Here is a 27,540-nt window from a genome sequence, read left to right as displayed (position 1 = left end):
TGGTTAAGTGTGCAGACTCTTATCTGGGAGAACCAGATTTGATTCCCCACTTGCAGCTGCTGGAACAGCCCTGGGACAGCCATAGCTCTTGCAGAGTTCTGAGACTGAGAATAGAGGGCAGGATATAAATCTTCTTCTTCTTCTTCTTCTTCTTCTTCTTCTTCTTCTTCTTCTTCTTCTTCTTCTTCTTCTTCTTCTTCTTCTTCTTCTTCTTCTTCTTCTTCTTCTTCTTCTTCTTCTTCTTCTTCTTCTTCTTCTTCTTCTTCTTCTTCTTCTTCTTCTTCTTCTTCTTCTCCTCCTCCTCCTCCTCCTCCTCCTCCTCCTCCTCCTCCTCCTCCGCCCTTTCCCAACTGGGCCTGGCAAAAATCCTGCCCTCTTCCCTCGTTCTTTCCTGCTGCAATAAGAGAGCCAGAGCAGCTCCAGGAATGATTCAGTGCATCGTTTTTTGCAGAGCGGGGGAGGGGTGGGTGGCTGGGGGAAGGCAGCGGTGGCGCCTCTCTCTCTCTCTCTCCTCTTCCCCCTCGATAGATCCCAGTAGGCAGCCGTGTTAGTCTGAAGCAATAGAACAAAGCAGTAGACAAGTGCACCTTGAAGACCAACGGGTCTTAAACGAATGTGTCTTAAACAAATGGGCTTAAACAAATAAGTCTGATGAGGTCTGCTTAAGAGCGTACGAAAGCTTACATTCTGAATAAAACGGGGTCGGTCTTCGAGGCGACACTTGTCTACTGCTTCGTTCCTCTTCTCCCTGTCACTCTCCCTTTTCTGCTTCTGTTTTGGATGCCCGGGGGGGGGGGGGGCTTCTGCGCCGCTGTGGCTTCCTCCCGCAGGTCATCGGCTGCATTGTGCAGGTTGGACTAGATGATCCTCGAGGCGCCTTCTAACTCTCTAATTCTATTATTCTAGAAGGGAAGGCGGTGAAAGCAAGGTCAGATACCCACGGGAAGTCCTCGCTTCACATATCTTATTGGCATACCTCTGCAAGCGCACACACAATCGCACACGCACACAGTAAACGTATGCCCCCCCCCAAAAAAAAAAATCCCCGCGCCTGGGTTTGCCCCCAGCCCCGTTCAGCCTTGAGACCCTCCCCTCGCCCCCGAGGGCGGAGGTGTGGCTGGTGCTGGTGCTGGCAGGGGAGCGCGCTGCTTTTGGTGCCTCCTCCGCTTCTCGCGAAGCCTTCGCTGGCGCCCCTTAGAACACTCCCCGTTTCTCTCCCTCCCCTCCCTTGGCTATATCTACTGCGGCCAGCAGATCCCGCTTCCAGCCTCGCAGGAGTCGTCCAGTGCCCAGCTGAGCCCGCCGGCTGCCTTCCGAAAATAGGTACGTCGAGGGGTCGCAGATGGGTTGTGCAACCAGCGTTCCCCCGAAGCTGAGTCGGTGTGAGCGAGCTCACGGTTGTTTAGCCTCCGGCTCACACGGGTTTTTTTTTGACTTCGCTCGGGGGAAATGGGGAAAAAAATTCGGGCAAACGCATGCATGCAGGAGCTCACACCGTTTCAGCGCCAGGAGCTCACCAAGGCGAATTTTTGCTCACCAGCTTCGGGGGAGTATTGGTTTCTCAGCTGACTTAGCATGAACTAGCTCAGAGTGTTGTTGCTGTTGGGGTTTTTTTTAAGCCTTTGGCTCACACATTTTTTTCCTCTTGTCTCAGCTCAGGAAAAATATATCCAGGGCAAACGAATGCAGGCAGGAGCTCTCAGTTTTAATGCCAGGAGCTCACAAAAATAAAGTTTTGGCTCACAAGACTCCGCAGCTTTTTGGTCGCAAACGGCGTGGCCTCTAAGCTGAGTTAGTGTGAGCTAGCTCACAGTGGGTTTTTTTTAAAGCTTCCGGCTCACACTTTTTTTTTTTTTTGCCTATACTCAGGAAAAAAAATATATCCAGGGCAAACTAATTCATGCAGTAGCTCACAATTTTAATGCCAGGAGCTCACCACGTCGAATTTTTGGTCACAGGACTCCACGGTTGAGAGGGAGTATTGTTGGCAACCGGCATCCCATCTAAGCTGAGTTAGATTGAGCTAGCTCACAGTGGGGTTTTTTTTAGCCTCTGGCTCACACTTTTTTTTTTCTGTCTTTACTCAGGAACAATATATCCAGGGCAAACTGATTTCTGCAGGGGCTCACAATTTACAATTTTAATGCCAGGAGCTCACCACGTAGAATTTTTCCTCACAAGACTCTACAACTTAGAGGCAGTATTGGTTGCAACCGGTGTCCCCTCTAAGCTGAGTTAGTGTGAGCTAGCTCACAATGGGTTTTTTTTTTAGCCTCCGGCTCACACTTTTCTTTGTCTTAGCTCAGGAAGGATGGCCCTAAAGCAAGCGGATGTATGCAGCAGCTCACAATTTTAATGCAAGTAGATTTTTTTTTTTTTTTGCTCATAAGACTCCACACCTTAGAGGGAGCATTGGTTTCAAGAGGTAGTTTTTGTGGTCGTCTTAGTCAATGCAAGTGTAGGATTTTTTTAAAAAGGCTTTCAAACAGTGCAATAGTAAGAAAACTCCCCCTTGAGTAGACTTGGAGTAGGCTTCTGCGTAGACCTCTGAGAATTGCACTGAATTAAATAGATCACTCTGAATTAAGGCAGCGTGGTATAGCCTGGTCGCATGAGGGTGGAGACTTGGATGGGGGAACACCAAGAATGGAAAGGCGGCATGGTATAGCCTGATCACATTTGGCTGAAGACTTGGATGGGGGACCACCAAAGAGAGAAAGGCGGCATGGTATAGGCTGATCACATGTGGCTGAAGACTTGGATGGGGGACCACCAAAGAGAGAAAGGCAGCATGGTATAGCCTGATTGCTTCAGGGTGGACACTTGGATGGGAGAGCACCAGGGAAGGTCATGGTAGACCACCTCTACATCTCATTTGCCTCGAGAGCTTCTTGCTGGGGCTGGCATAAGCTAGTTGCAGTTTGAGGGCACAGTCTGTCCCAGAGGGCTGTGATGTGGATACTCTGGGTTGGATCTAGGGTTCCCAACCTCCAGGTGAGATCTCCCGCTTCTCAATGACTGCGGAGATCTGTTCCCCTGGAGAACATCGGTGTCTTTGTAGGGTGCACTCTGTGCCATTATACCCTGCTGAGGTCTTTCCCTATCCCCAAACTATGTCCTCCTGAGGCTCCTCCCCAAAATCTCCAGATGTTTCCCAACTCAGAGCTGGAAACCCTATCTCTGACCACACCCAAGAAGCTCATGCTGGGGGCTTATGGTACACTTCATGGACAGAAGCCCCTTGGAATGGTAAGAGAAGTAGAAGAAGAAAAGATTGGATTTATACCCCGCCCTTCATGCGGCGTCTCAGAGCGACTTACAGTCTCCTTCCTCTTCCCCTCTCCACACCCTGTGAGGTACGTGGGGCTGAGAGAGCTATGAGAGAAACTGCTCTTGAGAGAAGAGCTCTGACAGAGTTATGACTGGCCCAAAGTCATGCCAGTAGTTGCATGCGGAGAAGTGGGGAATCAACCCTGGTTCTCCCAGAGAAGAGTCCACGCACTTAACCAGTACACCAAACCAGAAGAGAACTAAAACAGAGGGAAGAAAAGCTGGCTTGGATTTCTCTGTGTGACACCAGGAGAAGAAGAAGAAGATATTGGATTTATATCCCACCCTATACTCTGAATCTCAGAGTTGTCACAATCTCCTTTTACCTTCCCCCCCACCCCGCACCACAACAGACACCTTGTGAGGTGGGTGGGGCCGAGAGAACTCTTGCATCACTTGCCCTTTCAAAGACAACTCCTACCAGAACTATGGCTGACCCAAGGCTTTTCCAGCAGGTGCAAGTGGACGAGTGGGGAATCAAACCCAGTTCTCCCAGAGAAGAGTCCGCACACTTAACCATTACGCCAAACTGGCCAAACTGGGTGGGGTATAAAGCCAATCTCTCCTCCTGCTCCTCTTACTATTCCAAAGGAGGCGATGACCAATTTTGCACTTGCCTTCCTCCGCCCTCACGTCTGTCTTCTCCGCTTGGCGTCCTCCCGGTTTCCCACTATTTGCGTCGGGGGTGCAGCAAACATCGCGATTTTCGCACAGCGAATGGAAACTGGTTTTTAGCTGCAGCCCCGGTGCAAATAGTAGGAAATGGGGAGGACACCGCGCAGAGAAGATGGACATTAGGGCGGAGTAAGGTGAGTGCGAAATCGGGCTATATCTCTGAACTCCAGTCTATCTGATGCTTTTTGTGACTGGTGGTCACTAGCTATTGGACACTTCTAACGGGGGGGGTGTCATTTTGTAGAAAAATAGGTAGTGGAGCTCATTAGCATAACTCATTAGCATATGCTGCTCCCCCCCAGCCCAAAGCAACCCAACGCAAGAAAGGAGAGCCCTGGGTGAGCGAGGCCTGCTTGGGCTGGCTAGAGATCCAGCAGCCCAAGCAGGCCTCGTTCTCGTGGGCTGCCCCCCCAGTCCAAAGGCCAGCAAGCCCCCCGTCCCTCAAAACCACATAAGAAGTGGAGAAAGGGTGGCGTGGGCTTCTCCAGCGGTTAATGAGGGCTGCTGGGGATGTGGCCAAGTCCCTGGTGACTGGCTGGCTGCCCGCTCTCCTAATGCAGAGATTCTTAAGCAGCTGCACCTACCGTTCAATGGACAAGGTAGATGGGGAGGAGGGCGAACCGTCAGAAAGGTTCAGGAGCTGTGCTCCTGTGAGCCGCCGAATCTGAGGCCTGCTTCCAATTTGCTTGGGTGGGGCTGGAGAGAAACAGCTTCAGCAGCAGTGAAAGAAGGTGGGAAGGGGGCAGGTATGTGGAGGGGTCATGCCTTCTGCTTTGGAGGGCATGATGCAACTTTGGGCAGGCGGGATTAACAGAGACCCTCTGCGGCCTTTGTCCCATCCCTAATTGCACTGTTTCTGTTTACACGTCGAGTGATGTAAGAAAAACCTGGTACGTTCCCAGACCTGAAGCAACGGGTTGAAATTAAATCAAAAAGAGTTTCGTTTGTTTGTTTTGCTAAACGTTGCTAGGAACTTCCTGACAGAGCGGTTCCTCAGTGGAACAGACTTCCTCAGGAGATGGTGGGCTCTCCTTCCTTGGAGGTTTTGAGGCGGAGGCTAGATGGCCATCTGCCCGCAATGTGGATCCTTGTGAACTTAGGCAGACCCTGAGAGGGAGGGCAGGAAGGGCTACGTCAGTGCTGAGTTGTTGTCGCTGTTTCTCGCACGTCCAGGAAATGCCGATCCGCCACTCGGAGGTCAGGTCAGCAATTTTTCTCCAGGTCTTTGGCCAGGGATCCTGGAGGGGTTTTTACCATCTTCTAGACATGGAGCAGGGGTCATTGAGTCTGTGTGCGGGGGACGTGTTTGTGAATGTCCTGCCTTGTGCAGGGGGTTGGACTAGATGACCCTGGAGGTCCCTTCCAACCAATAACCCCTCTAAGCCAGGGGTGTCAAACATGTGGCCCGGGGGCCAAATGAGGCTCCCGAGCAAATGGCTGCAGTCTGCTTCCTTCTCCCTCTCTCTTGCTTCCTTCTGCATCTCAGCTTGCTTTGTGAGGCTTGCTCAGTCGCACAGGAGCTATAGAGCAAAACCTCTATTTTCTTCATTGGTTGAGGTTCCTCCCCCTCCTGGTCCCCTGGGGAGGGAGGGAAAGAGCCAGAGCTTCCTTTGCCCAGTTCCCTGGATCCCGTGGGAGAAATACAAAAAAAGCACCTTTAAGACCAACAATTGGATCTGGCAGCCCTAATTGGCTGTGCTGGGGGTGAGGCTGAGAAAGGGCTTCTAATTCAAGTGTCCTCAACGTTGCAGCACACATTTTGACTGCTCTGCTGCGCTCAGGGTTGCCAAGTCCAACTCAAGAAATATCTGAGGACTTTGGGGTGGAGCGAGGAGACTTTGGGGGTGGAGCCAGGAGCAAGGGTATGATAAGCATGACTGAACTACAAAGGGAGTTCTGGCCATCACATTTAAAGGGATTGCACACCTTTCAAATGCCTTCCCTCCATTTGGAAATAATGAAGGATAGGGGCACCTTCTTTTGGAGCTCATAGAATTGGACCCCCTGGTCCAGTCGTTTTGAAATCTGGGGGGTGTTTTGAGGAGAAGTACCAGATGCTATGCTGAAAATTTGGTGCCTCTACCTTAAAAAACAGTTCCCCAGAGCCCCTGATACCTGTGGATCAATTCTCCATTTGGCAGGGTTGGCCAAACTGTGACTTGGAAGCCACATGTGGTTCTTTCACACATCTTGTGTGGCTCTTGCAGCACCCCACCCACACCCCATCAGCCAGCTTGGAGAAGGCATTTGTTTCTTAAAATGTCTTCGCCAAGCCAGCCAATGGCTCAGAGAATTCATTTAAAGTTGCTTTATTTCCACCTCTCCTTTCCTCTCCCCATCTTCCTTCCTTCCTTCCTTCCTTCCTTCCTTCCTTCCTTCCTTCCTTCCTTCCTTCCTTCCTTCCTTCCTTCCTTCCTTCCTTCCTTCCTTCCTGTCTTGTGGCTCTGAAACATCTGACGTTTCTTCTATGTGGCTCTTATGTTAAGCGAGTTCGGCCACCCTGCCCTATGAAAATCGGTCTCCATAGGGTATAATGGAATGCCCAGCAGACATTTCCCTCGCCCCCCGCTTTCTGACAACCCTGACGTGGGGAGAGGACCTCCAAACCAGGGGATCCCCTGCCAACCCTAGCTGCACATTGCACTGAGGTCTTTCCCACCGTTGCTGAAACAAGTTGCTTGCAGCGAGGGACAAAGGGAATGTGGGTCTTATCTTAGGTGCATCACAGGATGAAAGGGAAGAGACAATTGACATGCCCTGGGCTGTCCTGCTTCATTTTAAGTCCCCTCTCCATGAGAAAGAACCATGTCACCTTAGGAAAGAAACTTGCTGCAGGGAGACAGGCTGGAACACAGATCTCTTCCTGATGGAAACGGTGATTGAAGAGATAAATAGCAGTCCCTGTATGTGGCCGAGGGAAAGATCCAGGGCAGGAGGGACAGAAATCGATGGATCTGGAGCAGAGGAGGAAAATTCATGCATACTGATAAAATATGACTGTGGGCTGTTGCCTAAGCACAGGTTCTGGAATGTAAAAATAGCGGCCAGAGGAAGTATAAAGGAAACACGAACTTGAACCTAGGACTCATGTTGCTGCTACTATACCTGTTGAATTACTCCTCAAAGAGGAACAGGCGAGCGATCTGCGTCTCTCAACAGAAAGACAAGAAGACAGCAGATTTTCATACCTGGCAACATTTAAAGTTTGAGTTTCTACTAAGAACTGTGTATTTGCTTTGAAGGACATTTGAGAATTACAGTGATTAAAGTGGTTGAGTAAAAAAGTGTTTTGCACTTATATTGCAACATTTGGTGCGTGGTGTTTTTCTTGCTTTGCCTTATCCCCAGGTGGGGCAGGGGATCCCCTGGTTTGGAGGCCCTTTCCCCACATCAGGGTCATCAGAAAGCGGGGGGGGGGGAGGGAAATGTCTGCTGGGCACTGAGACCAATTCCCATAGAGTATAAAGGTGAATTGATCCATGGGTATCTTGGGCTCTGGGCTCCTTCCCTAATGTCTGTTGGCTCCACCCCCAAAGTCTCCAGATATTTCTTGAATTGGACATGGCAACCCTAAGGAGAATCCCGAAAGCCAAAGAGAGAGACAGATGGAAACAGTGGGTGTCGCCTAACAGAATCTGGCAATTGGAGAAAAAGAAGACTTTAGATTTATACCCTGCCGTTCTCTCTGAATCAGTCTCAGAGTGGCTTACAATCTCCTTTATCTTCTTCTCCCACAACACAAACCCTGTGAGGTAGGTGGGGCTGAGAGAGCTCTCCCAGAATCTGCCCTTTCAAGGACAACTCTGTGAGAGCCAGGGCTGACCCAAGACCATTCCAGCAGCTGCGAATGGAGTAGTGGGGAATCAAACCTGGTTCTCCCAGATAAAAGTCCACACACTCAACCATTACGCCAAACTGGCCAGAACTGAAAACCGTATTGGTAGGGTTGCAGATTTTGGGTTGGGGAATTACTGGACATCTTGGGGTGAAGTCTGGGGGATGTGAGGTTTGGGGAGGAAAGGAGCCACCGCAGGGATCTGATGCCTTAGAGCAGGGGTGGCCGAACTGTGGCTGGGGAGCCACATGTGGCTCTTTCACACATATTGCGTGGCTCTTGAAGCCCCCCCCCCCATTGGCCAGCTTGGAGAAGGCATTTCTGTCTTACAGTCATTCTCCAAGCAAAGCCAACTGGCAGCTTGGAGAATGCATTTAAAGTTGCTTTCTTTGCACCTCTCTTCTCCCTGCCCCATCTATTTTCCTCCCTTCCTTCCTTCCTTGGCTCAAACGTTTGATGTTCATGTCTTGCAGCTCTCAAACATCTGATGTTTATTCTTTGTAGCTCATGACATCGAGTAAGTTTGGCCACCCCCCGCCTTAGAGTGAAGCGCTGGTTTGAGATTATTTTGGAGACTTTTTTCGTCCCATTTATCCATTGGAAATTCTGAAGGGAAATGGAAGCATTGTTGCAGAGCCATTTAGACCATTGTGCCTTGTGAGGTGTTGCAGAATTCTTCAGAGCATTGTACCTTGTGTAAGAATGTGATTTATGGAGCACCCAGTGCTAGAAGAGAAATCGGAGCAGGAGTAACCAAGTCGACTCCCTGCACGTCGGGACTCCTTTGTTGGAATTGTATTGCTTGGGAATTGTATGTTTAAGTTTCCTATGGATTGTATTCAATGAATATACATAGTTATTTGGTCACTATAACCATTTTGGTTGTTTTGTCTGTATCCTTAAAGTGACCTCTCTCTGGACACTATCCCATCTGGAGACTGGCAACCCCAGTTCCTAGTTTCTCTGCCTTCTCTAATCTTGATGTCCGTGGCATGTTAGAAAACAGCACTGACGCAGAGCTGACTCAAAGGCTGGCTGATTGGTGGCCCTACAGTCCGTTGAGCTAGTTTCTGGTGGGCAAAGAGAGATTTCCGTAGATGGCGTTTAACATTTCAGAGAGGGAATTGTGCCAGCCTATCACAGGAAGAACAGCAACGTAGCCCAGTGATATCCTTAAAGAGTTGCAGATTTGTTGCAGTTTAGTAGCAGAGCGAATGGGGGACTGTGTTGTCCTGAATTAATGCAGTTCTGGACGGTTGTTGAGCTCGTCTGGCATCCTTCTGAACTTTGCCGGGAAATGTCTGTCTCTTGCGTTTCACAGACGGGAAACGCTGTCTGTTGTGCGCGCACTTATATTTATCTGCCTGCAAAGAAGTCACTCAGTACATCTGGGCTCTAGGCCAAGAAAGTGTATAGTCACAGTCACAGTATAGTCACAGTATCTTTAATGTCCTCAAGGGACCTATGGGGCTCCAGTTCTGTTGACTTGGCATGCAAGGATGTGTTGATGAGACCGCATGCAAACCATGGGCGGCTCCTTGTGCTGCTTGAGGGAGAAGAGAATCCCATGGTTACCTCGAAGGCCAAGTGAGACATGATTCCAGAGAGAGGCGGGGTTGCCAACTCCAGGTTGGAAAATTCCTGGAGATTTGAGGATGGAGTTTGAGGAGGTGTAGGGTTTAAGGATGGGAGGGACCTCAGTAGGGCATGATGGGAGGGACCTCAGAAGGGGAACCATTTCTGCTCCCCGCACCCTGGGAAACTAGGGTTGCCAATCCCCAGGTGGGGGAGGGACAAGCAGGTTAACAAACCTCCGCGTAAACCAGCCTCAGTAATTATACAAACTTGAGTTTACTAAACAACATCTAAAATGAATATTCCATATTGAACGATGTCGTTCCATAGAACAAGTGCATAAGGAACATCACCCTCCTGCCCAGAGTCACTTCAAAGGCAATTAATGTTCAAATTCTTTAGAAGGTGGGTGCAGGCCGTAATTCCACAGGTAGAGTTTTGCACAGAGACCAGCGCCCCTGATGATCTCTTCTGTGCAGCAAGGCCGAAAAAATGAAATGTGGCATGGCTGTATTTATTCCATGTTTTGCGATTGCTTCTACGAGCTTCCAAAGCTATTCAACATATTTCAAGTGCTGATCCTTACAATCATTTCCATTTAGTATGGTCAATTTCCCAAAAAATACGTTGAATAGTTTTGGAAGCTCGTAGAAGCAATCGCGAAACGTGGAATAAGTACAGCCACATCGGGTTCCATTTTTTATGCCTTGCTGTACAGAAGAGATCATCAGGGACGCTGGTCTCCGTGGAAAACTCTACCTGTGGAATTACTGCCTGCACCCACTTTCTAAAGAATTTGGACATCAATTGCCTTTGAAGTGACTCTGTCCGAGAGGTTGATGTTCCTTATGCACTTTTTCTATGAAATGACATTGTTCAATATGGAATATTAGTTTTAGATATTGCTTAGTAAATTCAAGTTTGTATGATTTCTGAGGCTGGTTTACGCGGAGGTTTGTTAACCTGCTTGTCCTGCTCCATTAACCGTGTTGCTCTTTGTTGGTTGCACAAATCCCCAGAGGGGGGCAGGGGATCCCCTAGTTTGGAGGCCCCTTCCCCCACTTCAGGGTCATCAGAAAGCGGGGGGGGGGAGGGAATGTCTGTGGGGATGAAAACTTTGCCCCACCCACTTATCTTTATATGCTGGAATACCCTAAACCAGGAGTGGCCAAACTTGCTTAATTTAAGAGCCACATAGAATAAAGGTCAAATGTTTGAGAGTCTCAAGATAGGAAGGAAGGAAGGAAGGAAGGAAGGAAGGAAGGAAGGAAGGAAGGAAGGAAGGAAGGAAGGAAGGAAGGAAGGAAGGAAGGAAGGAAGGAAGGAAAGCAAATAAATGGGGGAGGGAGAGAGAGGTGGAAAGAAGGCAACTATAACTTTAAGTGTATTCTCCAAGTCACTGGCTGTCTTGGCTTGGAGAAGGGATTTAAAGAGACAAATGCCTTATCTAAGCCAGCTGCTGAGTCGATGGGGTCTTTGAGACCCACCCAGCTGCAGTTTAGCTACCCCTGCAGTCAACATTGCAAAGTTTGCTGCCCAATTGAATGTCCTTTCATCTGCACTTCTTAAAGCCGTTAGGGGAGGGCAGGATATAAATCTGATAAAATAGAAAAAAGGGAGATTTGCACAAATTCTGTACGAGAAGCATCTCTGCCCATGCCACTCAGATATGGCTGAGACAATCAAGCATGTTTTATTATGCTGTCGATTTTACCAGAATATTCGAAATATTTATATTACTTCAATGTTATCAGATTCCCCAGGTAGAAGCAATCAGTGTTATATTTTCCTCTGTCTCTTAAAGAGATTGTTGTAATGGAACGACCCTTGAAGGAGCTAGATTTTGTGCTCAGACATGTTTAATTTGAAGAGCCCCGTGGCGCAGAGTGGTAAAGCTGCAGTATTGCAGTCCTAAGCTCTGCTCACGACCTGAGTTTGATCCCGGCGGAAGCTGGGTTCAGGTAGCCAGCGCCAGGTTGACTCAGCCTTCCATCCTTCCGAGGTCAGTAAAATGAGCACCCAGCTTGCTGGGGGGAAAGTGTAGATGACTGGGGAAGGCAATGGCAGACCACCCCGTAAAAAGTCTGCCTTGAAAACACTGTGAAAGCAACGCCACCCTAGAGTTGGAAATGACTGGTGCTTGCACAGGGGACTACCTTTACCTTTTTATGTTATTTTAAACAAAAACATATAACCCAGTCTTGATATTTTAACCCAGTATTGCATTTTATGTGTCATGTCTCTAGTGTAGTTAAGATATGAAGCCAATGTAAATGTTTGCTGTCAACTTTGTTTCTGAATTCTGGTCTTGGATTGTAATCAACTTGACTTGATAGCAAACCCCAGGGCTTTTTTTGAGCAGGAACACACAGGAACGCAGTTCCGGATGGCTTGTTGTCAAGGGGTGTGTGGCCTAATATGCAAATGAGTTCCTGCAGAGCTTTCTCCACAAAAAGCCCTGTGTGGAAAATGGTGGTGTCAGGGTGTGGCCTAATTTGCAAATGAGTTCCTGCTGGACTTCAAGAAAAGCCCTGGCAAACCCTCTGTTTTCAGTTGGATGCCCATCCACTCCCTTTTTACTTTCCACCATGCCAAGGGTGCAGCCTCACACCAGCCACACCCTGTGGTCTCTGAAATGAGCAAAACACCCTGAAATGCTGAGGAAGTGGCTTTTGTGGCTTGAAGATCCTCTTTCTTTTGGTTTTTCAACATCTAGTATGGAGGAGATTTGGGGGACTTGGAAAGCACACACACTGCACTGCCTTATTTTGGACGGGCTTAATCAAAACTATAGAGAGCTTTTGCTTTAAGATCTCCTGGGTGTTCTTTTCTTTTTTTTTAGGCATTCACTGTACAGGTGGAGCTCTGGGAAGTGTTCCTTGAAGAAAGGGGGAATCTGGGGGCAGGGGATCCCCTGGTTTGGAGGCACCCGCCCCCTGCTTCAGGGTCATCAGAAAGTGGGGGGAGGGAAATGTCTGTTGGGTGCTCCATTATTCCCTATGAAGATTGATTCCCATAGGGTATAATGGAGAATTGATCTGCGGGTATCTGGGGAGGCTGGTTTTTTTAGATAGAGGCACCAAATTTGCAGCATAGCATCCAGTGCCTCTCCTCAAAATATCTGCCAAGTTTCAAAAAGATTGGATAAGGGGGTACAATTCTATGAGCCGCAGAAGAAGGTGCCCCTATCCTTCATTATTTCCAATGGAGGGAAGGCATTTAAAAGGTGTGCAGTCCCTTTGAATGTGATGGCCAGAACTCCCTTTGGAGTTCAGTTGTGCTTGTCACACCCTTGCTCCTGGCCCCACCCCAATGTCTCCTGGCTCCACCCTCAAAGTCTCCTGACTCCACCCCCCAAATCCCCAGATATTTCTTGAATTGAACTTGGCCACTCCGTGTTGATGGCCCAGTGCCCCAAAGATGCCATTAGCTGCCCAATTGGGGGAAAGATAGGCATCTTTGTATGCTGCCTGTTTGTGGCTTGTTAAATCTTTGCTATATTTTTGAACATACATTTTAATAATTTTCCATATAGATTGAATGGCCACTGGGCACTCCATTGTACCCTATGGAGACTGGTCCCCATAGGGTGTAATGGAGAATTGATCTGTGGGTATCTGGGACTCTGGAGGGCTGTTGTTTTCTCTTTTTTTAAGGTAGAGGCACCAAACATTCAGCGTCGCATCCGATGCCTCTTCTATTAAAACAAAAAGTTTCAAAAAATTGGACCAAGGGGTCCAATTCTATGAGCCTCAAAAGAAGGTGACCCTATATTCCATAATTTCCAATGAAAGGAAGGCATTTAAAAGGTGTGTGGTCCCTTTAAATGTGATGGCCAGAACTCCCTTTGGAGTTCAATCATGCTTGTCACAAGCTTGCTCCTGGCTCCACCCCCAATGTCCCCAGATATTTCCAGAGTTGGATCTGGCAAACCTATGCTGGGCTCTTGTCCATCTGGGATTTGGGCTCATCCATATTGCTAACTTGATTAGCATTATCAGGTCACTACAGCTTCCCTGCCTGCGTGCATGAACCAGAGAAGGTGGTCTTCAGGGCTTTTATTGAGCCGGAACGCACAGAAACACAGTTCTGCCTGGCTTGCTGACAGAAGGTGTGGCCTAATATGCAAATGAGTTCCTGCTGGACTTTTTGCACAAAAAAGCCGTGCGAGAAACAGTGGTGATGCCTGGGGGTGTGGCTTAATATGCAAATGAGTTCCTGCTGGGCTTTTTCTACAAAAATAAAAAAAGCCCTGGTGGTCTTGAGGGGGCAGATCTTTCAAGGAGAGGAAGGGCTTCCAAATATTAAAATTTCTAGATAAACAATTATTATTATTATTTGTTTATTTATATTCCGACCATTCCCCCATAGGGGCTCAGAGCAGAGTAAAACATAAATAATAAAATCACAACAACATAATAATAAAACCCAATTACAATATTCAGTACACAAAATAGTCCGGTAGGACAACATAATAAGGTAGTGTAGCAGGACAGTACAGCAAATCAGTGCAGTTGGGTAGTACAATAGTGCAGTAGGGAAGGTCAGTTTGTCATTTTTAATCGTTTTAAATTTTGTTGTGATCTGCGCTGAGCCTGCTTGCAGGAAAGGGCAGAATACAAATTAACAATAAATAAATAAATAAAATTTGCCAACAGATCAGTGCGAGATACAGAAATGAACATAACTGGATGTCAGTTTGGCGTAGTGGTTAAGTGCGCGGACTCTTATCTGGGAGAACCGGGTTTGATTCCCCACTCCTCACTTCCTTGCAGCTGCTGGAATGGCCTTGGGTCAGCCATAGCTCTGGCAGAGGTTGTCCTTGAAAAGGCAGCTGCTGTGAGAGCCCTCTCAACCCCACCCACTTCACAGGGTGTCTGTTGTGGGGGGAGAAGATATAGGAGATTGTGAGCCGCTCTGAGTCTCTGATTCAGAGAGAGGGGCAGGGTATAAATCTGCAGTCTTCTTCTTCTATTGAAAATGGGGGCTTTATTTTCCATACAGAACAGTCTGTTTGCAGAGAAATCGTTTTTAACAATGGTGTATGTTGGGAGAAATGAAGTTGCCTGTCACATTTTGATTTTTTTTTTGCTTCCTGTTCTAGGGTTCCATATTAGAGTGAAGAGCCTACAGAAAGCAAGAAACAGGGAAAGAGACAGAATCGTCCCTCAGCTCTTGTAGTCTATCACTCTGGGCACCATGAAGGCTCTCCTAGGACTCCTCCTGCTCTCAGTGCTTCTGACTTCAGGTATGGAGCTGGTGTGAGGCATTTGTCTCTTTAAATCACTTCTCCAAGCCAAGCCAGGCAGCAGCTTAGAGAGTGCATTTAAAGTTAAAGTTGCTTTCTCTCCACCTCTCCCTCCTTCCTCATTTCTCCCTCTTCCTTCCTTCCTTCTGGCTCTCAAAATCTGACATTCTTGTCTTGAGGCTCTCCAACATCTAACATTTCCCTGCTCTGGAAACTCCAGCAGGTGCAGAACACAGCAGCCCTGTTGTTGGCATTGAGGCCTACGTGGATGCGGATGCATCTGGTGCTGAGCGAACTGCACTGGCTACCTCTTGAGTACCGGATCCAGTTCAAAGTGCTGGTCCTTACTTTTAAGGCCCTTTACGGCCAGTGGCCTGGATATCTTTGGGACCGCCTCTCCCCATATGAACTGCACCCCGCACCCCAGTAGGCTTCCCAACTCTCCCGCTCTGGCGGGAGACCCCTGGGTTCGCAGCCTCATCTCCCGCTCTTCAAAAATCGGGAAGCGGGGGGTGGGGGGGAGGGGGGGGGAGAACATACCTGTAGGCTTCATGTTATTATAGAGCTCCTGAGCCGTTTGTAAAATGTATGCCCCTTTAAGCCTGGGCAGGAAGCAGGAAGGGCTTGGGAGAACGGCCCCTCCCTTTCTTTTGCTTTCGTTTTCACAGCAAGAGTTCTCCGGAAGAAGATCTGGTAAGTATTTGTGTGTGAGAGAGAGGGAGGGGGCAGGGGATTCCCTAGTTTGGAGGCCCTCCCCCCCTTTAGAAAGCGTGGGGGGGGAGGGAAATGTCTACTGGGCACTCTATTATTCCCTATGGAGAACGATTCCCATAGGGAATAATAGGGAATTCATCCGTGGGTATTGGGGGCTCTGGGGGGATCTATTTTTTGAGGTAGAGGCACCAAATTTTTTAGTATAGCATCTAGTGCCTCTCCCCAAAATACCCCCCAAGTTTCAAAATGATTGGACCAGAGGGTCCAATTCTATGAGCCCCAAAAGATAGTGCCCCTATCCTTCATTATTTCCTATGGAAGAAAGGCATTTTAAAAGGTGTGCTGTCCCTTTAAATGTGATGGCCAGAACTCCCTTGGAGTTCAATTATGCTTGTCACATCCTTGTTCTTGGCTCCACCCCCAATGTCTCCTGGCTCCGCCCTCAAAGTCCCCAGATTTTTCTTTAATTGGACTTGGCAACCCTACACCCCGGGCTCTGAGGTCTTCTGCTCAACATCTTTTCGTAGTCCCTGGTCCTAAGGATGCCCGTCTGGCTTCAACGAGGGCCAGGGTCTTTTCGGTCCGGGCCCCTACCTGGTGGAATGAACTCCCGCTGGAGATCCGGGCCCTGTGGGACTTATCAAGGTTTCGCAGGGCCTGTAAGACAGAGCTCTTCCACCAGGCTTTTAATGAATCCAAGGGGCGTCCTCTGAAAGTCATCACTTCCCCCAGCATTTCACCATTATGGTGTGTTGTATTATGCTACTAGCCATCAGCCGCATGCTGTGAACTGCCTATGTCTGTAAGACTGTTTACTGTGCTGCTCCAGTTCTGAAATGTCTGTTCTTATGGCATTGTTTTAACTCTGCTGTTTTATTGTTGTGAGCCGCCCTGAGCCCACTTGAGGGATAGGGCGGAGTATAAATTAAATTATGTGGCTCTTCTGTTAAGCAAGTTTGGCCACCCCTACTCTAGTTCCAGCTGGCCGGGAGGAAAAGCAAAGCTGTGCGGTTGGGAAGGATAAGCCTCCAGCATGGCCTTCCTTTCGATCATGAACCGGTGCTATTCCATAAAACCCAATCACTGCCTCTTTATATCAGACTAGGCTAGTACAAGGCTTGCCTAGCTGCCTTCCTGCTTGTGAGGCCATTGACTTCTTCAGTCGACTAGTTATAGAAGAAGCAGAGAATTCAAAAGGAGGGGTGGGGGAGACAAAAAAAACAACAATACTCCGAAATGTGCTTGTGAGTCAAAGCCTCGCAACCTTTGACATGCTTCAAAGTGTGGCGCTGAAAATACATGGGAGATTGTAGCAGGAACTCCTTTGCATATTAGGCCACACCCCCTGATGTAGTAGCCAATCCTCCAAGAGCTTACAAGGCTCTTCTTGCCGGGCCTACTGTAAGCTCTTGGAGGATTGGCTACATCGGGTGTGTGGCCTAATATGCAGAGGAGTTCCTGCTACAAAGCCTCGTGACTTTTGACTTGCTTCAGAGTGTGGCGCTGAAAATACATGGGGAATTATGGCCAGCAGGGCTTTTTTTTTGTAGCAGGAACTCCTTTGCATATTAGGCCACATACCCCTGATGTAGCTAATCTTCCAAGAGCTTACAGTAAGCCCTGTAAGGAGAGCCCTGCAAGCTCTTGGAGGATTGGCTACATCAGGGGTGTGTGGCCCAGGGATGGAATTCTAGCAGGGACTCCTTTGCATATTAGGCCACACACCCCTGATGGAGCCAATCCTCCTGGAGCTTGCAGAAGAGCCTGATAGAATAAATATAAGATTCATTAATTCAATAAAGAAGGAGATATAAAGCCTAAAGAAGCCCCACCCTTCCCCATTTTTTAGCAGTTGAAGCTGTGTGTGTTTTTTTTTCTTTGTTACTGATTTCCTGCCTCCTTCAGCATGGTTTTGGTGGTTAGCCTATTTCCTATTGAAGCTTCTCAAAAGCTTGCTAGTATTGCCACTCCCCCTCCCTGCTAGTTTTCCTATACATCAGCCTCTTAAGCCTGCAAAAATAAAATGCTTCTTTCTTTTTATATATGCTAACAAGACAACTGTTATAAGTATAGTGATTTATAATATTCAGCATAAATAGTGAGTAGAGTGCACAACAAAGAATTAATCAATCATTAGGGCAAAATCGGTTTTAGAGCTGTATATTCAGTTGAGTCATGTGCACTGTCCTTGCATAGATGAGAGGTGTCAGAACTGGAAATTTCAAAGGGCCATCTGCAGATGTTTGTGAGTGGTTATCTGTCACCTTTCAGTGGTTAGTGGTTGTTTGAAATGCAGAATCACAGGGTTAATGAAGTTCACAAATATGGCGTCTGTTGTGCTAACTAACTACCATTATAGCTAAGCATATAGATAAAGAAGTTACAAGTTCTGACAAGAGGAAGTGTTGCTGGGCGGAGATATTTGTAACTTTTACCTTATAAGGCTAAAGCCCTCAAGCCTAAATCGGCCGGTCAAGGTAGACTGTGAGCTCTGACCAATGGCAAACAGCCACAGGGCAAGAGAGGGATGTGACTTCGGGGACCTATAAAAGGCGACGGCTTGGCCAAAATTAGCCAGAGAAACACAACCTTGCTACCTTGTTGTTTCTCTCCACTTTCTGCAGAAGTGAAAATAAAATGGTTTTCTCTGAACAACATGTCTCTGCCTGTAATTGGTATCTGGAAGAAGGGGCATTGCCCCAAAAACCGGTTGACAAGCCCTGTAAGAAGAGCCCTGTAAGCTCTAGGAGGATTGGCTCCATCAGGGGTGTGTGGCCTAATATGCAAAGGAGTTCCTGCTACAAAAAAAGCCCTGGCTGCCATTCTAGATCATTCTGACCGCAGTGGAAGCGATTGTGCCCCCATTCCAGTCCCCCCTGTTCCATTTTCACAGGTCTAGATATGTCAGCAAGTCTGGCAACAAATGTAAATGTAATATCTGCAGTAACTTAAATCTGCTTTATTCTGGAGCAGTCCCAATGGGAGTTTCTCCAGGCTAAGTGGTTGGAAGATTACGGCCATAGAAGTGCCAGAACTTCCATTCCCTCAATAACATTAAAAATTTAAAAGATCACAATTTGAAACTTGGATGTGAAGCTCTAGAACTCAACCTTGTCAGAAATAAACATGTTTTTTTTTTTTTTTAAAGAGGAAAACTAAGGGTTGCAATATGACATGTTCGCAGGGCTTTTTTGGTTGAGAAAAACCCCCCAGCAGGAACTCATTTGCATATTAGGCCACACCCCTTGGCATCACCATTATTTCACACAGGGTTTTTTGTCAAAAAAAGCTCAGCAGAAACTCATTTGCATATTAGGCCACACCCCCTGACGCCAAGCCAGCCGGAACTGCGTTCTTGTGTGTTCCTGCTAAAAAACCCAACAACCCTGCATGTTCCTCTGTTGATCATTGTTTCGACAGCAGTGCCTCCTGAAAACGTGCACGCTGCAAGAGCAATGACGACTGTACATGCAGCAGCACAGAGCCCTCAGAATCGCATAATGCAAAACCTGCCTCCCTGTTTCTTCCTGTGCTAAACTGGGTCCAGACCGGAACTTTAAGCCGACACAGAAATGGCGCCCAGACTAGGTTTCCCAATCCCCAGGTCCCAACGGGGAATTCCCCGGTTTTACAGGCTTCCCCAGCCAGCTGGCCGGCGGGGGAAGCTCCTCCCCCACAGCCACCCTGTACCTCTAGATCTTGGGGAGGACCTGCAAACAGGTCCAGTTTTAAAATGTGTGTGTGCCTTTAAATTGGAGCAGGAAGTACTTCATGGGGAAGGGTTAGCAACAGCAGACCTTGTGAGAGTGCAGCCCCTCTCTTTGTTTTGCTTCCCTTTCGGACAAGTGTAAAAGAGCAGCGTAGCCCCTGTACTTTCCAGACCTGGTTGTGGAGGCACCAGAGACTCCTGCTTTGTTCTACTGCTTCAGACCAACAGGCTGCCCACTTGCCCCAGAGACAGTTAAGCGTGTGAGTGAATGAGTGAGAGAAAACAGGGGAAGGGGAGGGAACTCTATTATTCCCTATGGAGACTTATTCTCATAGGAAATAATGGAGAATTGATCCGTGGGTATCTGGGGCTCTGGGGGGGGGGCTGTTTTTTGAGGTTGAGGCACCAGATTTGCAGCATAGCATCCAGTACCTCTCCGCAAAATACCCCTCAGGTTTCAAAAAGATTGGACCAGGGGGTCCAATTCTATGAGCCCCCAAAGAAGGTGCCTCTATCCTTCATTATTTCCTATGGAGGGAAGGGATTTAAAAGATGTGTGCTGTCCCTTTAAATGTGATGGTCAGAACTCCCTTGAAGTTCAATTATGCTTGTCACACCCTTGCTCCTGGCTCCGCCCCAATGTCTCCTGGCTCCACCCCCAAAGTCCCCAGATATCTCTTGAATTGGACTTGGCAACCCTATCCCAGACGGATCAAAAAATCAAGTCCAAACTAGCACATCTGCCTCCCGTCCTGCTCCCTTCCTCACCCCGTCCTTAGGCATCTCTGATATGGCTCAAAAGGCTACCATTTCAGAAGTGGTAGCAAATTTTTGTGCCGCATGCCATCCACCTTTCCAGCATTTGAACGCTGGAGTTTGGGTGGATTGGTGGTGTTCACTTACTAGGGCGCCCCAAGCCATGCACATACACGCATGACCACTGAAATAAATGGGGGGGGGGGAAGAAACCCAAACCGAGCTGAGGGGATGGTGCGCTACAGCCGTCTGACCATGCCTAAGTGCCTCCCACGTGGAATATAGATACTTTGCAAGGGAGCACGGACGGGCTTCTGCTGCTCCATTTTGAGCCGGTCCGATTTGGGATGCCTCCCATGTGCCCCAAGCTGCCAGTCTGGACCCAGCCCTAGAAGGTCAAATTAGGAGGTGGGATTTTATTTATTTATTACTTTAAATTTCTATCCCACCCTCTCCGCAAGCGGTTCGGGGCGGCTAACCATCAATTCCATAAAACAGTTTAAAAACCAATAAAATACAATTTAAAACGTTCTATGGTGCTAGATAAAACTTCAGTATGGCGGGATCTTCTTTTTCTGTTTCTGTTCGCGATCCTATAGTGTTTATAGCTTCTCAGCGGTGTGAGGTGGCAGTTCCCTCCTGGTGAGATGTTGAAGGCCTGTCGGAATAATTCAGTTTTGCAGGCCTTATGGAATTGCGAAAGATCCCGCAGGGCCCTTATAACCTCCGGGAGGGCATTCCACATTTCTGGTGCTGCCACCGAGAAAGCCCTAGCCCATGTAGAGCACAGCCTGGCTTCCTTTGGTCCGGAGATGGACTAGGGTTGCCAAGTCCAATTCAAGAAATATCTGGGGACTTTGGGGGTGGAGCCAGGAGACTTTGGGGGTGGAGCCAGGAGACATTGGGGGCAGAGCCAGGAACAAGGGTGTGACAAACATAACTGAACTCCAATGGAGTCATCACATTTAAAGGGACAACACACCTTTTTAAATGTCTTCCTTTCATAGGAAATAATGAAGGATAGGGGCACCATCTTTTGGGGCTCATAGAATTGGACCCCCTGGTCCAATCGTTTTGAAACTTGGGGGGTACTTTGGGGAGAGGCACTAGATACTATACTATACAGTGCCTCTACCTCAAGTAACAGCTCCCCCAGAGCCCCCAAAACCTCCAGATCAATTCCCCATTATACACTATGAGCATCGATCTCCACATAGGGAATAATGAAGTGCTCAGCAGACGTTTCCCCCCCACCCCCGCTGTTTCTGGCGACTCTGAAGCAAGGGAGTGGCCTCTCTACTCACAAGTTGCTGCCAACTTCTTCCAAGTAACACAGACACCCCATCCCAAGAGGAAGCCTTTCAATCGGAGACTGAAGCCTCCGGAGGTGGAAAGGCACATGGTCCTCTGGGGGAGGGGCCAGCTGACTGGGGGCGGGAAGGAGCCTGGGAAAGTGGAAGAACTCCCGCTGGGACCTGGGGATTGGCAAGCCTAGGATGGACAGTAGATTTTGTGTCCCTGAATGCAGTGCGCTCTGGGGAACATGCAGAGAAAGGCAGGTCCCGTAGATAGGCAGGCCCCCCGACCATAAAGGGCTTTAAAGGTCAAGACCAACACCTTGAAGCGAACTCAGAACACAATAGGCAGCCAGTGCAGCTCTTTCAGCACTGGCTGAATATTCTCCCAACTAGGGAACCCCTATATTTTGTTGCCTTGCAAAGATAATGCCTTTTTTTATCACCCCAAAAAGGGAAGAGGATGAAACTTGCTTTTAAAATTGAGAGTTGACAATTCAGAGAACCTGCTACTCCTGTTGTATAGTGATATTCCAGTGCTGCTTTTTTTTATTTTTTTAAATAAACAATAAAAAAAGTCTCTAAACAGCAAGGAGAGGAAATGACTGACATGGGGGCAGGGTTAAGGAAAATGCATGTCTGGCGATGAACTCCCTTAGCTCCCTACAACGAAAGGAATTCTAGGAATGCTTAGCTAATGATGGATAATATAATATAAACAGCACTCCTCCTAAGCTGTGGAGTCTTGCGAGCTAAAATTCTACTTCATGAGCGACTGGCGTTAAAGTCAGGAGCCGCTGCATCGATTGGTTTGCTCTGCGGGCCATCTTTCCTGAGCGGAGTCAAAAATGTGTGAGCCAGAGGCTAAAAAACTGTAAGCTAGCTCACCCTAACTCAGCTTAGAGGAAACTAGGGTTGCCAATCCCCAGGTGGGGGCAGGGGATCCCCCGGTTTGGAGGCCCTCCCCCCACTTCAGGGTCATCAGAAAGCGGGGGGAGGGGAGGGAAATGTCTGCTGGGAACTCTGGTATTCCCTATGGAGATTTATTCCTATAGAAAATCATGGAGAATTGATCTGCGGGTATCTGGGGCTCTGGGGGGGCTGTTTTTTTTTGGGTAGAGGCACCAAATTTTCAGTATAGCATCTAGTGCCTCTCCACAAAACACCCCCCAAGTTTCAAAAAGATTGGACCAGGGGGTCCAATTCAATGAGCCCCCAAAGAAGGTGCCTCTATCCTTCATTATTTCCTATGGAAGGATGGAATTGAAAAGGTGTGCCGTCCTTTTAAATGTGAGGGCCAGAACTCCCTTTGGAGTTCAATTATGCTTGTCCCAGCCTTGATCTTGGCTCCACCCCTCATGTCTCCTGGCTCCACCCCCAAAGTCTCCTGGCTCCACCTCCAAAGTCCCCAGATATTTCTTGAATTGGACTTGGCAATTCTAGAGGAAACCCTGTTGACTACTACTACTACTACTACTAGACCTGAAGGTCAACCTGGATTGTTAGCCCCACTGGACAGAGAGATCTCCTTGAGCTTGGGAGAAAGCAAACAAAGCAAAATGGCGGGGATAGAGGTGTAATGCCGGACTTACATATCCAATAGGGGCTACTAGTGAAAACAGAGCCAAGTGCAGGAGAGCAGGGGTCCCCAACCATTGGTCTGCGAACCGAGACCACTCTGTGGCCTGCTAGCAACCAGGCCGTGGGGCGAGGCGGAATCGATGCACCACCCCTGCCTGCCCACGACCTGGGCAGATGAAAGAGGCAGCGCAGCCTTGCTCCGAGGCAGGGAGGCAGCCTCAGAGTGAGGCAGAGCAGCCCCACTGCCCCTTCCACCCACCCAGGACCTGATCAGCTGAGGAGTTGGGGGTCTTTTAATGGGAGGGGGAGGAAGGTTGGCCTTCTGTCACCTGGCTGCCTAGCAGGGAGGCGGGAGAAACCACCTCTGTCCCCATTTAAAGACCTCCATGGGGGCATGGGTGGGGCACGGGCCGAGGGGGCAGCCTGGGGTGGCAAAAAGACTCAGTGCCTCTCTCCCACACACTGGTCCATGGAAAAGTTGTCTTCCACGAAGCCGATCCCTGGTGCCAAAAAGATTGGGAGCCACTGCAGTAGAGGGAAATCAGATGAAGTGTGCTGGGTTTAGCCCTCCTTCCCAGTGGATAAAATGTAGATATTTTTCTTTAATAATATTTTTATTAATTTTTGATATAAACAACTAAATATCAATATTAATATGTGTATACAATTAGTTAATTTTATAAAAACAAGTTTTAAACTAGCACAAATACTTAAATACATATAAGAAAATATCGAGAAAGGATATTAAGTTACAGAGATGTAACTAGACATGCTAACCGTTCTCTATTCAGGATGAGAGGTCAAGATTAATACAAAATTAGAGTTGAGGCAATAAATCCTGTAACAAGACACAATCAATCCAAAAACATTTATATTATTATGTTAAAAATGTTAATAAGGCATAGATATAAATTCCTAACTGCCTAACTATATTTTATACATACTATGCACGTTAAACCAAAAATTACTATTAGGTAATTACTATTAAATGTAATTACTCTTGAGAGTCCCTTGGACTGCAAGAAGATCAAATCAGTCAGTCCTAAGGGAAATCAACCCAGACTGTTCACTGGAAGGTCAGATGCTGAACCTCAAATCCTTTGGCCACCCAATGAGAAGGGAGCACTCCCTGGAGAAGATCCTGATGCTAGGAAAGACAGACGGCAAAGGAAGAAGGGGGCGGCAAAAGATGAGATGGCTGGAGAGTGTCACTGATGTAACTAACACGAATTTGAGCAGACCTCGGACGATGGTGGAAGACAGGAGGGCCTGGCGTGACTTTGTCCATGGGGTCGCAAAGAGTCGGACTCGACTGTGCGACTGAACAACAACAACAATTACTATTAAAAACAGCCCCGTGGCACAGAGTAGTAAAGCTACAGTACTGCAGTCGGAGCCCTCTGCTCACTACCTGACTTCGATCCCAGCGGAAGCTGGTTCAGGTAGCCGGCTCAGGTTGACTTAGCCTTCCATCCTCCCGAGGTCAGTAAAACGAGTCCCCAGCTTGCTGGGGGGAAAGTGTAGATGACTGGGGAAGGCAAGGGCAAACCACCCCATAAAAAGTCTGCCGTGAAAACGTGAAAGCAGCGTCACCCTAGAGTCGAAAACGACTGGTGCTTGCACAGGGGACTACCTTGACCTTTTTAATTACTATTAGGTGTGAACCACGACTAGCACAGTAAGATAAAGTGAAGGTAAGAAAAGAAATAAAAGAGAGAGAGAAAATAATAATTTAAAAAAATAGTAATAGTTTATAAATAGAGAAGATCAAGAAATTCTGCTTTGTGTGGTTGAATGTCGTTTGCTGTTATGAATTCACTATTTTTCCATCCGATATCCTTGACAAGACCCTCTTTCTCTTCCCTCTCCAGGTTACTCTTTGGAGTGTGAAACGTGTATGGCTCAAGCGGAGACCTGCAGTGGGAAGAAACAGACCTGCTCTTCTGGCCAAGATGCATGCCTCAGTGCTGTGACTGAGATCTCAGTAGGTGAGTCAGGGGGAACCAAAAGCCAGGCCGGGCCAAGGAACCGGTGGCAGCAGGATCACTCGAGCTAGACTGAAGCGCAACAAGGAGCTTTATACCAAATTGAGCCATTAGGCTGCTGAGCCCAGTAGGCTCTTTTTCTAGCAGAAGCTCCTCTGCATATTAGACCACGCCCCCCTGATGTAGCCAATCCTCCGAGAGCTTAGAGGGCTCTTAGTAAAGGGCCTACTGTAAGCTCCAAGAGGATTGGCTACATCGGGGGCGGGGGCATGGCCTAACGGTATTATCTGTGTAGGCTGGAAAACAGCTCTCCAGGGTCTCAAGCAGAGACCCTTCTCATGGCCAACCTACATGGGACATTTTCCTTGAGTCTTCTCCACATCCAGGGATGGAATTCTAGCAGAAGCTCCATTGCATTTAAGGCCACACACCCCTGATGTAGCCAATCCTCCAAGAGCTTACAAGGCTCTTTTTTGTAAACTTAGAGGATTGGCTACATCAAGGGGTTGTGGCCTAATATGCAAAGGAGCCGTGCTAGAATTCCATCCCTATCCAGGTCCAATTAGGGTTGCCAAGCTGCAGACAGCAACCCCTGGGAGAAATTGGGAGCAAGGCCTGGAGAGACGGCATGCTGATGTGACTTCTGGTAAAAATCAGAAGTGATGTCATTAAACACGCTGCAATTTGCAAAAACAGGATGGTCTTAGGACAGGGGTGGCCAACGGTAGCTCTCCAGATATTTTTTTGCCTACAACTCCCATCAGCCCCAGCCATTGGCCATGCTGGCTGGGGCTGATGGGAGTTGTAGGCAAAAAAAAACATCTGGAGAGCTACTGTTGGCCACCGCTGTCTTAGCATAAGAGTTTTTATAATTCACACAAACTGAGGTAGGGTCACCAGGTTAACTTACCTGGCCAGCGGGGAGGAGGGGGGGGTCTCTTAACATCCTTTCAGGAGACCCGAAGTGATTTTGGGTGCTTTTGGGCCTGCTTTCAGCTTTGAGCCTACTTCTGGTTGAGGGGTAACACTGCTTTTTTGGGGAAACTCTGTGGTAAATTTGGCTTCAAACCAAGTCAGAAGTCCTGCGAAGCAGGAGCCCTCTACCTGACCCCGCCTACTTTCAAAACACTTGGCAGCTGTGCACCGTGGTGCCCATGAGCATCCTGTTGGGGGCACCGTGGGTAGCTCTGTCTTGGGAATGGAGACCACCCACCCTTTGCCTTTTAAAGCCCTGTCTATTGAAGCCAATGCATTGTGCTTCTGCAGTCATAGATAACTATGGAAGGGACCTTCAGGGTCATCTAGTCCAACCCCCAACATTCAGTCTTCGTTAGGTTTAAGCATTAATATATGCATGGATCTATTTAGATAGCAATAGCCAGTCCCTTGGACTGCAAGGAGATCAAATCAGTCAGTCCTAAGGGAAATCATCCCCGACTGTTCCTCGGAGGGTCAGATGCTGAAGCTGAAGCTCAGATACTTTGGCCACCCAATGAGAAGGGAGCACTCCCTGGAGAAGACCCTGATGCTGGGAAAGACAGAGGGCAAAAGAAGAAGGGGACGGCAAAAGACGAGATGGCTGGACAGTGTTACTGATGTACCTAACATGAATTTGAGCAGACTTCAGAGGATGGCGGAAGACAGGAGGGCCTGGCGTAACTCGGTCCATGGGGTCGCAAAGACTCGGACTGGACTGTGCAACTGAACAACAACAAAAATGATTTTTATTGTCCGCATTCTAGTTATGACTTTTCGTTTTTATGTTACCGCTAATTCAATATGTTTTCCCTTTCTGTAATAAGTCATAGGTAGTTAATAGGTTTTAAAGTTAGGGTATTAGCATCCTTGCATTTGATTGAGTGATGTTCCCTCACCTCTCTTCTTTGATTTTCAGGTGTGGCAAAAGTGACCAGTGCCTTCAAGTCCTGCTTTGCAAAGGCGAGCTGTAAGGACTTAAAAATTGGGAGCTCAGCGAGCTTCGGAGGAGCAGAGAGCATCATTAAAAAAGTCGAATGCAGCAGAGCCCCCGTGTCGTCTGGCTCCTTCTTCCTGGCTCTCTCTAGCCTTCTGTTTTTGAAGCTGCTCTTGTAGAAAGGTCGGTCTGCCAGCGACCCAGCCCTGAAAAATGCTTCCTCCTCTCTTCTATGCAACCTTCCTTAGTACCTCCAAGTCCCCTGTGGCCTCTGTGGTGAACATAGAGTTTTCCTTCCAAATGGCTAGAGCATCCGGGAAAACCATAGAGTTTTCCCGGACCATCCTAGAGTGGCCAGTGCATGACATTGCCGATGCGATCACTTCCGAGTGATGTCATTGTGCCGGCGACGTCGGGGGAGGATTCTCCAGGAGAATCCCTGCCAAGCCCGGGAACTTGGCAGCCCTACCCCCAGGGCTTTTTTGTAGCAGGAGCTCCTCTGCATATTAGGCCACACACCCCTGCTGTAGCCAATCCCCCAAGGGCTTATAGGGCGTACTGTAAGCTCTTGGAGGATTGGCTACATCAAGTGGTTGGGGCCTAATATGCAAAGGGCTCCTGCTCCAAAACAAGCCCTGAGTACCTCGTTATCCAATGCTCCACAGCGATTTGTGTCTTCTTTAATCCCCTCCCCTTACTTTTTATATGCAAATTGTATAACACAAAGCTCTCTTCTGTATGCACAGTATAAGGTCAATTCAACACAGTCTCAAGTTAAATAGAGGTTTACATTAAAAAAAAACAATGGAAAGAAAGAAAACAAGAAGCATAAAACCTTAAATATGGAAGTATAAAAACAATTGTAACCATGAATGTCAACATTATATCTGTTTCCAGAGATCAATAAACAGTATGGAAAATTCCA

General features: G+C 48.0%; 1 protein-coding gene across 1 annotated transcript; it reads left to right on the top strand.

Annotated features, from left to right (window-relative positions):
• The first annotated feature begins 890 nt into the window (after positions 1 to 890).
• Positions 891 to 27,540, top strand: LOC132586087 (phospholipase A2 inhibitor and Ly6/PLAUR domain-containing protein-like). Its single transcript, XM_060258033.1, has 4 exons — positions 891 to 1,323; positions 14,520 to 14,663; positions 24,590 to 24,706; positions 26,598 to 27,540. Exons 2-4 carry the CDS (start codon positions 14,615 to 14,617, stop codon positions 26,792 to 26,794), a joined length of 363 nt encoding a protein of 120 aa, XP_060114016.1. The 5' UTR covers positions 891 to 1,323; positions 14,520 to 14,614; the 3' UTR covers positions 26,795 to 27,540.

The sequence above is a fragment of the Heteronotia binoei genome, chromosome 17, assembly GCF_032191835.1.
Source record: "Heteronotia binoei isolate CCM8104 ecotype False Entrance Well chromosome 17, APGP_CSIRO_Hbin_v1, whole genome shotgun sequence".
NCBI classification, from domain to species: domain Eukaryota; kingdom Metazoa; phylum Chordata; class Lepidosauria; order Squamata; family Gekkonidae; genus Heteronotia; species Heteronotia binoei.
The sequence above is the reverse complement of the archived record's forward strand: the minus strand, read 5'-3'. Positions and strand labels throughout refer to the sequence as shown.